This window comes from Acomys russatus, chromosome 21, assembly GCF_903995435.1.
Source record: "Acomys russatus chromosome 21, mAcoRus1.1, whole genome shotgun sequence".
Taxonomy (NCBI): domain Eukaryota; kingdom Metazoa; phylum Chordata; class Mammalia; order Rodentia; family Muridae; genus Acomys; species Acomys russatus.
Genome location: NC_067157.1, coordinates 30892363 through 30907204, shown reverse-complemented (window position 1 = coordinate 30907204; position 14842 = coordinate 30892363). Strand labels below are relative to the sequence as shown.

General features: G+C 41.0%; 1 protein-coding gene across 11 annotated transcripts in view; it reads right to left on the bottom strand.

Moving 5' to 3' along the window:
• Eya4 (EYA transcriptional coactivator and phosphatase 4) overlaps positions 1–14842 on the bottom strand; it is a 214167-nt gene that overhangs the window by 179906 nt on the left and 19419 nt on the right. For all 11 annotated transcript variants that reach the window (XM_051164321.1, XM_051164322.1, XM_051164323.1 and 8 more), the window contains exon 2: positions 8841–8940. In XM_051164321.1, coding sequence (XP_051020278.1) covers positions 8841–8873 — 33 coding nt within the window. In that variant the 5' untranslated portion in view covers positions 8874–8940. The remainder of the gene's footprint in view (positions 1–8840; positions 8941–14842) is intronic.

Here is a 14842-nt window from a genome sequence, read left to right as displayed (position 1 = left end):
CCACCAAATATCACACAAGCAGCTCCTTCTGGTGACAACAATGTTTTCACTATTCAGTAGTTGTCTTTTCTCGTGATTTCAATGAAAAAAAAAAATACATAAACCTTTCAATTCCAACACAGAGTCTATGTCTTACTCGATGACATGATTTTGCTGAAGCTGAAAACACCTGAATTATTTATGTGCTGGGTTTCAAATCGCCTACCGTGTTTAGACAATGGCTATTGCAAATCCTCTTTATGCTACTTAAGCCCTCGGTGCTACCCTGCTCCCATGTACTCCCTGACCTTGTATGAACAGATGTACGCGGCTTCGGCATTGCTGAAATACTAGTGCCACATGGGAAAGGGCCTTGGAATTCTCGAGGATGCTTGGGTGAACATTCCCAGAGTCAGAGTGTGAAAAACCTTGTCTTCTTTCTGTTCTCCATCAAGACTCATTCCCCTTAGGCAATAACCTGATTACATTGTCCGTGGATGGATCGTTTCTCAAGCCTTGTTATCAATTGTACACAGGTCTCCGTTAAATCGCCACCCTGTTTCTCTTCAAGCTCCCAAGTGCTCTCTTACTTCCTTATTCTCTTCCACGGGCCTTTTGGCCACATCTCTAATGGGACTTCATTCTGAAATGCCACCGCTGACCTGTCAATCAACTTGTGAAAAACTTTCTTTCTCAGTCACCATCTGTTTGACCTCTTCAAACATACAGTAGGAGTCATGCTTCCAGAAAGTTCTCTTGGTCCATGGCTCTGGGGATTGCTGTCCCACTAGTTATCTTGTTTTCCATCAGCACTTCTCAGTCTCTCCCAGTTCATGTCCTCTGCTCCTTCATTAGTGTGCTAGTCTCCTAAGTCTGTGTTCCTTCTTCTGTCCTCGTCTTACACACTGGTCCTTCTCAGAAGCGTCCCTGAAACAAAGGACTGTTCTGCTTCCTACGGGCACCCTGACGTGGCCCAACAGAGTTCCACTAATTGATAGTTTGACATCTTCTGGAAAAACTTATACTCCAACATACTTGTCTCCTTCCTTAGGTCACTGACTCCCACTCCTGAACTCTGTTTATGGCATCTCCAAAGACTTAAGCTTCATAACGATTCTTTTCTGTGTCCACTTCTACACCTACAGGTTCTTCTAGTTAGGTACCAAGTTCAGCACTGCTTCCTCTTCAAGCTCCTTCCCCTAATCTTTGTCTTTTTCCATTGTCAGACCATAAAAGCTTCTATTAAGCTTTTATCACAATATATTTGTATATTAAATCGATATACATGGACAACTTCATATTTCAGCCCAAATGGTTAGTTCATACAGAAACTATGATTATAAAATCAAAACTACTACATATGATCTTTTCCTTTAGGGAAAATCTTTAAGAGTGACCTCCCCCCTGCCCCCCCCAGTTCAGGTCATTTGAGTTCATGCATAACCAGCTTTAAGACTCCCTAAGTTACCCTCCTACTCCTGTTTCATAAGTCTGATAGCCTTCTAGGTTTAATCGCATTTCCTGCCATTTCCCTAGACTTTCTTTCTTCATAGAAGCAACCCTACAATAAAACTTGCCATTCTTCATTTACATGCCCATGAACAACTTAATTTTCCTAAAAATACTCTATTGTTTTCTTACTCAAAACTGATATAATCATGTCTGAGTTGTCAGTGCAGAGACAGGAGGTGACAGAAGGTAAGAGCATCATGATGGCTGCCCAGGAATATCAGTTTGACTTTAAAGTTCTTTTTAGTCTGTTCTCGGCTTCTCCACTGTACTTCCCATTCCCCACATCTTCATACTCCCAGAACGTCTAATTTGGAAATTCCAGTCCATCCTGGGCTGATAGAAACAAAACAAAACCCTTACCCCTTCTGTTTGTACCTCTGATATGTATTCATTTCCCCATGTTTGTGGCCAATATAACATATACCACCATTTGAAGAGCTCCTGGAGATAACTGAATGCTTTCTTGACTGAATTGCAGATATAATGTGTTCGTGACTGAATCACCGATACAATGTGTTCCTGACTGAATCGCAGAAACAATGTGTTCTTGTCTGAGTTCCAGATGTGATGTGTTCCTGCAGAGGCGTTTCCTGGTGGTAGGACAGGGCACAGTGGACTCTAATCCACCACTGTTGAAACACTTTGCTTTCTTTTCTTCTCATATGTTTTACGTCTTTGCCTCCCCATCCTAGGTCCCTCAAATATGTTTTACAACATGATATATTAAAAGTTCAAGAAATCTAACCTAATGTAGTACATTCAAGATACTACATTCAAGATTATAAATAAGTAACTCCTTGAAGTGAGGAGTGCTACCGATCATGGTCCTTGATACCCCCCCCCACACACACACTTTGCAGAAGACAAGTGGTAATGTCTCAAAACCTTTTTTTTTTTTTTTTAAATTGTCACAAAAAGAAGGAAGGGACTGCTACTGACATCTAGTGGGTATATATCAGAGATGCTGCTAGGAATCATACCTTGTACAAGACCATCCCTCTGCTGCCACCCCACAACAGAGTTAACCAGCTCAAATATGAGGAAAGTCAAGGACCATGCTGCTGTGGCCAAATCTTTGCCAAGATAGAAAGCCTAGATGTCACATGTACAGATGTAGTTAATAAGAAATTATAACTCTGACAAGAAATAATTCGGCCTAAATATTTTATGGTTCTGGTTACTTTGATGGAAATTTTGAACTGAATGATGTATCAGCACCTGTTCATAAATGTACACCTACGCCGGTCCTCCCTACACTGAGATATAGATGAGCCCAGTAACTAAAACCTGGGTATGTGGTTACTAGAAATATTGGAAGGAAGCACAACAAACAAAAGTCAGTACATGTGGAAACATATACTTGTGGAACAATTCAGTCTTATGAGTTTGTGCAGTGGATCTGAGCAGTTATCTTGTATTTTGTATATAATGCCATCTCCACTATCCTTACATTTGAAGTAACTGATGATTTCATCCCTTTAGCTTTTCCTCTCTAGACTTAATTATTTTGCTGGCTTCCATCAGCTTCCTTTCTGTAATTGCTCCTGATACCTTGAAGCCCTCCAATTCTCTATGCCCAGCCTAGCCTCCTTATTTTGGGTCCACATGGTAATATATGACCAACCAACAGCTCTTCTTTATGGCTAACAGCAAGTAGGATTCCTCATGACCCTATTAGCTTAACAAGAATCTTTCCTCCATGCAATGTCTTGGCAATCCAGATTCTTCCTCACTCATCACCCTAGGGTAGCGGCTCTCGAGCTTTCTAATGCCCTTTAATGCAGTTCCTTATTTTGTGGTGACTCCCAACCATAAAGTTACTTCATAGCTGTAGTTTTGCTATTGTTATGAATCATAACATAACTACCTGACAAGAAGGATAACTGATATACAAACCCCCAAGGGGGTTGTGACCACAGGTCGAGAATTAGGAGCACAGATGAACCAAAAGAATATGTAGGAGCTTTCACAGTCTCGGCCTGCAGATGACACCAATACCCTGTGCTCCTCTATTTCAGACCAGAACGTGTTATGTGGACTGGTCCTAGTGGAAGAAGACTGGCATGTACAGACTGACAGCCGAGGAAAGAAGACTGTAGAACAAGGTTAGTGAAAACAGCATTGTGTCTGAGGTGGATACAGCTCCTGATCTCCACTCCAGACTAGTCCCTTCAGGACATCACATCTCAGTCAGTGTCAGTCATGTCCCTCTCAGGAGTCAGGACAAAGAAATCATTCGTGACTCCCTTCTTTTTCCAACAGTGTGCGACCAACGCATCAGCAAGAGGTCACCTTCTTCTTGTCCTTACAATGGTTTCTGACTCAAGCACTTCTCACCACCTCTAATGCTCTTCTGGTAACTCAATTTTGTACCAAAATCTAGGGTCATCTTTTTTTTTTTTTTAATCTGTGTCATAACATGGCCTTAAAAGTTCTTAGCATGGTGCTGCTCAAAGAATGTTAGCTTGTTTAATCAGTTAATTATTCCCTTTGCCATATATTTTTTTCCAACAGATTACATCACATTCATCACATTAAACTTTCCCATTTCTTGATAATTACTCAAGAAATCCTTGAGCTCAAGATCATCCCATGGCTTTAGATGCCACTAGACAGATGCTGACCTTCCTGGAACAACCAGAAGCACCTCCACACTGCCATGGAGGTAATCTCTGTGGCCCCTCACTGCCCTTGTCTATCACCCCAGCAGCACTGGTTGGCCTTCATCCCAAGTGCCAAACAACTATTACCCTGAAGATTTCCTATTGCTGATCCCTCTAACCCAAACCCCTTGACCCAGATGTCCACATGACTAGTTCCTTCATTCCCTTTGGGTCTTCGCATGACATCTGCTCTGTTAGACTTTTCTGACTCTTTCCCTAAACTATGGCAGCCCTTCACCTACCCAACCTGCCCCTTAAGCACTTCCTGCATTCCTTCTTGACCTACTTGGATTTTTTCCCCCTTACATTATTATTCTCTGCATACTTTGCTTAATGGTTTACCCTACACCAGAATACAACAAATTGCAGGAACTGTAATGTCTTCTAGATTTGTTTGCCAAGTACTCCATAAATAATAACTTAATAAATTAATTGTTAACTGTCCAAATTCATTTTAAAACAACTACAGAATGGACACCAACAGAATACCACACGAACTTGTGCGATACTCAACTGTGTGGCAAAGTAGAAATTCTGTGGCATTATCTTTTTGTTTAAAGTTGAACATGCTTCCTAGACATCAGCACATGATCCATGAATACTTATTTGTGGAGACTGTTGAATTTTACTTAATTCCATACACTTCACAGTCTTAGAGCTGCTCATTAAAACATTTACTGATGAAGACTACGCAATTGGTTCATGATTATAATTTTATTATAATTATAGTGATTATAATGATAAAAAGTATAATTTACACTTCTCTCCTAGACCCATATTTAATACGTTTGATTGACATTTAACTAAACTGTAACCCAACTGATTTTCTTCATACCTACTTCAAGGCACCTATTTCAATTGATGAGAGCAACCTCGATTTGGGCATAAGGATGTCCGCTGACAGTAGGTTCTCCTAAGGATGGCTTTCCAAATGTGGAAAAGTGTCACGCCATTAAATCTCCATTTGATTTCCAGTTTAGTATTTGTGAAAAAAAATCACAAATAATAAATTTTAAAAATTGCAAAATCAATATTTAATAAAACATGTTACTAACATGAGAGTGGACTGAGCTAGTGACCACATTGAAATAGTCAGGAATGCTGAGGCCCTGGGTATATAACATTTAAAGAAGTAATTCTACAGCGAACTATAACTTACTCACCTGATTTCACTGGTATCCACTAATATGCCATTGTGTAACATAGTATTTAAAGTTGATTTAGGATGATCAAGTTATAGGCTTGAAATAAAGAACAGTCTATTCGTTCAAAGTATTTTGTGTTATATCATAAATTCAAGCCAGAGTTTATCACATTAGTTTGAATGAATGAGACAAAAAGGGGGGGGGGGAACCAGCCGCGATACCCCACTCCATCATTACATACAGCTCAGTGTGCAACTACCCTACAGGTGTTATAAAACCAGCAGCGATACCCCACTCCATCAACGCCTATATAGCTTAGTGTGCAACGACCTTACAGGTGTTATAAAACCAGCAGCGATACCCCATTCCATCATTACAGAATGCCTACACATACAGATTAGTGTGCAATGACCTTACAGGTGTTATAAAACCAGCAGTGATACCCCACTCCATCAACGCCTATATAGCTTAGTGTGCAACGACCTTACAGGTGTTATAAAACCAGCAGCGATACCTCACTCCATCATTACAGAATGCCTACACATACAGATTAGTGTGCAATGACCTTACAGGTGCTATAAAACCAGCAGTGATACCCCACTCCATCAACGCCTATACAGGTTAGTGTGCAATGACCTTACAGGTGTTATAAAAATGCTACAAGCTGTCCATTCTTTATTTGAATTCCAGGAATACGATTAGCTCACACTATCAAGGGAAGCATTCCTAAATATGAACTAAACTCATAGCTTTCGCAGTTATCAAGAATAATGTTTTTAGATGCCGGAGAGATGGCACCGGAGTTATAATTGCAAGCGACCACATCGAGCTTTTAATCTGTGTGCTGGGACTCTGAACTCTGGCCCTCATCTGTTCAGTAGACCTTGTACTGACTGAGCCATCCTCAGAACAGGCACTAATCCTAATGGATGCTTGGTGGAGCACACGCACCAGCACATCATGCAACGTGCGTTTATCATCCCCCCAACTCGTCAGATGAGAATGAGATCACGTGATTTCTCAATGTCTATAAAGTGTTTTCCAGCGATGTCTGACCCTACAGCCTGAGCCTTTGACTACCAAGACTATGCTGCATCACGAAAAAGCCTTTAAAGGTTTTAGAATGAAATGAATGCGCATTAAGTTCTAAATCTGGGTCCTTAAGTGCTGTTTGACTTTGACAGTTTCTATGCAATGTCTTCGTCTGTGTAATCAGACACAGGTTTATAGTGCAAGGGTATGGTGAAGATCAAGAAGAACGTGTGCAAGCCCTGGATGGCACGTGCAGGTGGCGTGAATCACACTAACAGTTGTATCCCCGCCCTGGAATTTCCACCTTATGACCTGTAATTCCATCTCGTTCATTCTGTATATCAATAAATACTATGCTCTTCAAAAAGTTTTGAGAAATTAATGCATTCCCCAAGATTTAAAGTTATTTAATGATTTAATTAAAATATCAATAATTATTTTATTTTAAAGGGGGCAAGTCTTAAGTTTATTTTTATTTGTCCATAATGATGGATGACACAATATAAACTGTCTTGCTGTCAGATATAGCTGGATGAGGAAGAAAACCATGAACTTGGAGAAAGATCACCCCCACAGACACAACACTGTGAGAAGCCATGTCTGCGTGCTTTTGAGATGAGTAAGGTGGTCTATGTATTACAAGTTTAAACTCAGCAAAGCCGCAGACATCACTGAGATACTTGGCTTGCACTTGGCTGCACAGATGCATCACCAAGAACTTAAACCAAAGCAATATTTCAACCATGAAATATCACCGGAAGAATTTAGAAACACAATTCACAAGTGCTGGCCACTGTCTTGTCAAAGGTGATCTAGACTGTGAGTGACACTTCAGCCTTATGTTAAGTGTGATTACATGTTTTCCTTAACTTTGACTGCATTAATGCAGACACTCTGTTACATTGATATGTTTAAGAATATATATATGTACTAATATATATAATTACATATATATTAACAATTATAGGAAAAAGTAATGGATTTTTAGAAAGAGTAAGGTGGTACATGGGAGGGGTTAGAGGAAGGGAAGTGGGAAAATGATATAATCACATTACATTTTTTAATTGAAGATGTATTAGAAAATAAAGTACATAATCCTTCTCATTTGTATGTATTCCATAGAATAACTGGTGAGTCAAGAAAGGAGAGAGAGAGAGAGAGAGAGAGAGAGAGAGAGAGAGAGAGAGAGAGAGACGTTTTTAAGTGAATCTCAGAGTGTTAGAACAAAGGACACATCACAGCCACAGATGACATAACTATTTCACTGTTGACATTAAGGCACATGGTCTCACTCACAGACATATGCTCCCAGCAAAAGCCATCAATCATACAAAGTCGTGTGGGAGAGAGGCAGCCATCATGATGACTAGAACCTACTTACCTGAGTTCTACTTTTGGAAGTTGTTTTAAAGCCTTTGCCTGTCATTGTCAGCTTTGTCCATGAAATCAGTTTTTAAGACTCCCCTGTCTACTGGTCAATTTCAAGCATCACAGCACTGTGACTGCTCGCCATGCATTCCTTGTGATGATGACACAGGAAGTGAATAGTGCTATAATTATGTAATGAAGTCGTACTAAGGTGTCCTCTAAATACGGACTCTAGAATGTTGATGTATATATCTTAATTATCTGCTAGAAAACAAATGAAATCAGTTTCGAATAGCAGCTTCTGACCACAACACTCATTGGGTTTTGTGTTAACATGGAATGCATTGCACGCATCTGTTCTTTAGTGTCATTGCTATATGCGAGTGTCTTGTCCTTGGTTGTCCCTGGAAAACCTTATACTTTATGGTCAATGATGCTCTTACAAGCTAAGGAGGAATAGCTACTCCATGGAACGCATTCTTGGTGGCATGAATATCATTTTCCCTATGGCCGCACTAGTTGCCTGTATGCAGAACAACCAGGGCGATAGACTTCAGAAATCAGGCCCCTAGTGGCACACAATGTCTTTGAGACCCTACTAATGAGTCAGGAGGAGAAGCTGACCAAGCCTCTCCCTACAGGAAGACAGAATCTTAATAGGATTGTGACCAAGCTGCCACATTCTTGGTCCTATGATAAATCTAGTGAGATAAGGAGAGCCCTTGAGTACTGTGGTTTTCATGCACAAGATGAGCAATTGGCCAATGATATCCTCTCTCCTATTATACTCCCGATAGCCAGCAATATATGAGCCATCCAGCTGTCTTGGAACAAAACATAACAAATGAAGTGCATAAAATTTCTCAGACTGTCTAAACACATGGCATGATTTCAACACCCCTAGCCCTCCAGCCTCAGACTCTGCAAATGGAGCATCAAGGGAGACATCAAAATGTGACGTCATCATTCAGCAGGAACTACACACATTGCCAGAGAGCTATTTTATGGCCTTACAAGACAATTCAAAATCAACAAAATATATTCAACCTGAAGCCTTACTGCTGACAATAGGTTCCTTTCTAAGAATAATTTGGCTAGTCTTACCATTTCTTTTCAAAGAAGGACTGAGGTTAAGACTTACTGATTGCTCATTTAGGTCCTGGGTGTCTTCCATGTGGCTCTCTCGCTTCTCTTGCCACTCCCACACAGAGGCAGCGGTCCGTGAACTCAAAATTGACTATCTAAAACAAAAAGGGTAGAAATAGAAAGGAAAAGCAAAGGATTATTTTTTATTCATGTTCAAACTCATCTACACACACAAAGATTTAGTAAGATAGTTGGCAGTATGTAGGATGTAGGTGAGCATTTTAAAGAAAGAAGCGGGGCATTAATTTATTTCCATATCATACATAAAGAATGATCTTGTAAAAAAAAATAGTGAAACTGATCTATGTGAATAGCTCCTCAGAGGTCTTTCGACTAAAGAAAAATGTCTGAGGACAACTTTGGAGACACAGGTTGTTAAAAATAATGAATACACTATTTTTCTTAGACAAAAAACGGGAGGTGAACCACATTAATCATTATTGCATAATACAAACTGGAAAGTGCAGTGTGTTCTACTATTGTTGTTTTTAGAATTAGAAACTGCGGCTAAACTATCTCTTCTACAAAGCATGATACTGAGGCTTAGGAGGACCACAGGAAGCTAGTATGTGTCAAAAGACACAGTTTTAAAGAGACTAAGAAAGTAATTATTTTAAGAGAGATAAGTAAGGGAAGTATTCCATAAACTACAGTGACACAATCTGTTAGTTACTCAGAAGGTAAGTTAGTCTTTATAAACCCACTGTATGATACTTTTTTCTTGGCCAAGCAGAAATATGCCTTTAGATCCCAAAATACAAGCAGATTTTTATAATAGTAGCAATATAAGATAACACAAAAAAGCCAAATAGTCCTCCAAGTTCTCATCTTTCTTCTCTTGAATGAATATGTAAGACCTAGTAATGCGTTAAAAATGGCTTTAACTATAGAACACAGTGAAAACTGAATTTTATAAATAGGCTCTCCAAAGCCTCCATGACTCATTCTAACATTAACTTTGGATGCTTGAGTACTTCTGTAGGGGGAGGCAAGGCTTGTCCTCCTCTGCATTACACAGGGCTACTAGCTCACTAGCTCACTGTTCCATGTGTTGACTGCAGGAATGACAAATGCAGCCCTCAGGAGGTAGCTGATGATGCAGGGAAGGAGAGGGAGGAGACAGCTGGTGGTGAGAGGTTATTGTCATATGCATAGCCCTTTGGGGAAGACTCTGTCTCAACCCAGTTTTCTGGGTAGCTTGGTTTGTGTTAGGGCAATAAAACAGAAATATTGAAAGAAAGATTATTTGCTAAGCAGAATGGTTTCACTATTCATAAAGGTCAGTATTGAAAATCAGTAGACAATTCCCTCCTCATCTGTCTTATTCATAAGAAGTGCTATCAGGGAAGTTACCACTGATGCCAGTTGAATGCATTTATTTCCAAACAAGCCTGTTGTGTCAAAATTTCTAGGAGTTGGGTAACTTAGAAATTTATTCTGAAACATTCTATGAACCAAAAGCCCTAAACCAAGGCAGATCCACGGTCCCTCTGGAGGCTGTAGGGAAAAAAAAAACCGAAAACAAATAAACCTCCACCCCTGTCCTCTGCTGGTACTTTCAACATTTCTTGCCATTTTGTGGTTTACAGATGCAACAATCCTGTGTCTGCCTCACATGATGCTCTCCTTGCCTCTCTCTTCCTTTGTCCGTGTGTGTGGTGTGTGAGTAAGTGTGTGTGTGTGAGAGAGAGAGAGAGGAGGGGAGGGTGTGTGTGTGTGTGTGTGTTATGTGTGTGTGTGTGTGTGTGTTATGTGTGTGTGTGTGTTATGTGTGTGTGTGTGTGTTGTGTGTGTGTGTGTTATGTGTGTGTGTTATGTGTGTGTGTGTGTGTTATGTGTGTGTGTGTGTGTTATGTGTGTGTGTGTGTTATGTGTGTGTGTGTGTGTGTTATGTGTGTGTGTGTGTGTTATGTGTGTGTGTGTGTGTGTGTGTGTGTGTGTGTGTGTTATGTGTGTATCCAAATTGTCCTGTACAAGTATACCAGTCATAGGATCAGGAACCATCTGAACACATTAAGAGTCCGTCTTCACTTGGCTAGATCTACAAACATCTAAACTCTAAAGAATGTAACACTCACAGACTTCTGGTTGGGGATGGAGGCATGGAGGCGTATCTTTTTAACACAAAACTTCACCATAACACATGTCCAATTACCATACAAACTTACTTTACATATGTGATCAGAATGCGTAAAGGCTACATACCCAGAGAGGCAACCTGTAGAATAAACTGAGGGTGGAATGATTGACAAAGAAACAGCTATCTTCCAGAGAACCACTAGTGCAGGTGATGTTACTATCTTGAGCAAAATTAAAGCTAAGACTTCAGAACAGATACTGGTGCATTGGAGAACTAAACAAAAACTTCCTGGTTTATTTTATATTTTATTCGTTCATTCATTCGTTCATTCATTCATTCATTCATTTTGGTTAACCACCAGTTTAGAATCTACTTAGTGTTCCATTGGGGAGTTACTTGTGTCAGTGTTCCATGTCACAGCAAAATGCCTTGCTTTGGATTTCCTTGAAATTGAGATTAATCGTTACTTTGCTTGAGTTTTAATGCTAACATAATTTTTGTTCTTTGCCAAACTCACTTGGGGCCCTAAAATGTTATGAGCCCAGTGACTTTGTATTATTGAACCATGCTGAACTCCCCTGGCTAATTGCAGACACAGGATTGTTTTACATCATAATTTACCAATGGCTGTTACACTAAATCCTTTAACATTTAGTTTTCACAAATATATGAGAAAAAGACGAGAACACTCCTCGGATCAAGTAAGAAAAGAATAAACTTATAATAAAGACATAAAATCAAGGGCTTACAGTAACCCCGTGCTGTTTAATGAGGGAAGAATCTGGGTACCTGTTCTACAGCAGGCCACTCCTCCAGAAAGGTGAATTTTAGACAGAATGGCAGCAGCCAGCTCTGTGTGGGGTTATTTCTCCTATATTTACAGAGAACTCATCAAATCCTCTTCCTAAGCTCTTATGTAGAAGTGACCTATATATTCTTCAGTCTTAAAAATTAGAACAAAAAATTAGTGATCCTTCTAATTCAAACACATAGTCTGATATAGGCTTATATGTGTGTGTAATGTTAGGAATTCTAAGAAGCATTTATGACAACGCAGGATGGTCCAGATGGTAGAGATCAGGGGACTTTCGGCCCTAATTAATGAGGGCAATTTCCCTCATCTACCTCTCTCCAGTCAAAACCCGATCGCCCAGCTAGAAGGAAGATGAACATGTCTGCAAGGGATGGGCCGAGAACAGGAACTACACACCAGGAACCGTGCACCACCAGAGTGTGCACACAGGTGGGAATGCATTTCACCAGCAAGGAAGCCAGACACCAAGAGGCTTTGCCACTGACTCCCCTGTGTAGTCCTTTTCACATTCAAGGAATCACCGAGACCTCAGCATCCATCCCAGGGTTTGCTCCATCCCTCTACTGCCTTCTCTCCCCTGAATCATAGGAAGAGATGACACATGATAGACACATGCCTCGACAGGAGAAGCAGCTTGTCCTCGCTCCTGTTTTCTGATCATCACAGGTCACACACAGCCAGAGTGACAGTTCTACAATATCTGTCTCCTTTTTACTCTCTGAAACCTCTTTAGAACTTGACTCTACTCTGCAGACAAATCATCACTCCTTCATTGGTCCCATTTGCATCTGTGTCGGAATCGATCTCAATGACCGCTCTGCCAAAAGGCCCTTCGAAGGATGACCACGGGTCTTGTGTGCTTTCTCCCTAGGGACTATGTCCAGAAGCCAAAGTCAGAGCTATATAGGCAGAACATCTTGGACAATGCAAACACAGATGAGGTGATGTGTAGGAAAACAGAGGGGAAAGAAGGAACCTCGATTTCCTTAGCCGTGTTCCACTCCTAACTCAGCCTTAGGAGGAGATTTAGACCACAGGATATCCACACATCTGCTGCAGCTTGGCTGAGACACTGGGATGCAGTTACATGCATGGATGGTGCATCATGTCTGACCCAGGCTCTGTGATGTAAGTGGCATTCTGAAGAATCTTTTGTACTTATACAGTTGCCCGGGTCAAAAAAAAGACACCCCTCAATTCCATTATGCCGTCAAGAACGGCTCACCTGTGGTTTTTCACTTAGATTTTCAAGCTGCATGCAAAAGTCCAGAAACATATTTTGGGAGAAAGTATTTGAAGTTTGTAGCCAGGCATGGTGATACATACCTGAAGTCTCAGCATTAAGGAAGCTGAGGCGAGAAATTGCAAATTTGAGGCCGGAGAGACTGTGGCTCAAATGAAGAAAACAAACCAGGAATTAAGAGCTGCTCACATGGGAGTGTATTATATATCCATGCTGTATGTGCCTTACATGGACCGATATTCACGTTAAGAAGTCGAGGCTTTTCCCCAGGGCTTATCCTGTTGCACCAAATGAGTTGTATCTGACGACACATCTTGCTTAGGACACGGACCTTTGAAAATATCAAGCTAGTCCTCCTTCCGTGGCAAAATGTGGACCTTGGGAGCTTTTTAGAGTTGTGGGGGAAATACTGATATGAAGGGAGGGACAGAAAGAGTCCACTTACAAAGCGGAATAAGAGTGGGGCTGGAGAGATCCTGGCACCATGAGCAGCTGGACATTTTTGCCGCTGGACCCTGTCACCGCTCTTCCTAGGGTTTCATTGACCATCCTCACAGTCTTCAGCTCAATTCTCTTTACGGTTCAAGTTGCTTCTGTAAAGCACCAACTATGTAGCGAGGCTAAGAATTTACATTTTCTTCCCGTTATTAAGAATAACCCTCCCCCACCATATAATTACAGGTCTCATCTAGATAGCCTGCTTCCCCTTCCTCTGTGTGCCCACTGGGCCTCCCCACCAAGGGGAAGCGATCAAATTGGAGGTACCAGAGTTCATGTCAGAGTCAGTCTCTGCTCTCCTCACAACCTTGAAGAATGTGCTTTCCATTGGCTAGATCTGAACAGGGGGTCTAGGTTCACTGCCTGCATTTTAAAAATATATTTTATTAATTTATTCATATTACATCTCAATTGTTAGCCCATCCCTTGTATCCTCGCATTCCTCCCTCCCTTCCATTTTCCCCTTACTCCCCTCCCCTATGACTGTGACTGAGGGGGACCTCCTCCCCTGTATGTGCTCATAGGGTATCAAGTCTCTTCTTGGTAGCCTGCTATCCTTCCTCTGAGTGCCACCAGGCTTCCCCATCATTTTAACTTGGTCATTCTACATAAATTCTAACTGTAAGTGGATTTATTTAAGGACGAAATGGTGAAATGGTCAATAATAGAATGAATGTGAGAGAAAGAAAATGATTAACTACCGTTACATTTTGATTTGCGGTGTTGCAGGTGAACTTGCCAAGGGAGCCCAGAATGATGCCTCAGCTGAGAGGAGACTGAATAGGGAGAAGACATGAGAAGGAAATCAATAGGACACAGAAAGCGCTGGAACGTAAGTGAAAGTCAGGCATGACTACTAAGGACTGCGCATGTCGTGATAGTGAGGTCAAACTGAGGAAGGACATACGGTGTTTATGTTTACACTTTGTCAAGTCATTATCTTTTCATAGAGATGAGCAGGCCGGCTTAGGCAAGAGAGATGCTTTGAAACAAGTGCGTGAAAACCTTGCTACTTTGACTGAAAGGAGGCTAGAAAAACTCAGACTCCCTCAGACTCAGCATGGGAGCTGATCCTGTAAGGCAGCCTTTGGGGAGGGGAAAAAAGAGAACACGTGAGACGGATCATTGGAAGCTCAGCTTTACATGAATGTAAATTCTAAAGTTGTGCTTCATGGCATGAAAAACTCCATGCTGGAAAAACAAAACCCAGACTGACCAAGAGGGCTAAGACCTTACGACTGTGTAGAAACAAGAGCAAAACTGACCCACAGGACAGAAAGGATTCTAAAAGAAACCAACTAAAACTCATCCCAGGCACAAACATATGCAGCAGGAAAGTAGTCATCACCTAGATTTCAAACT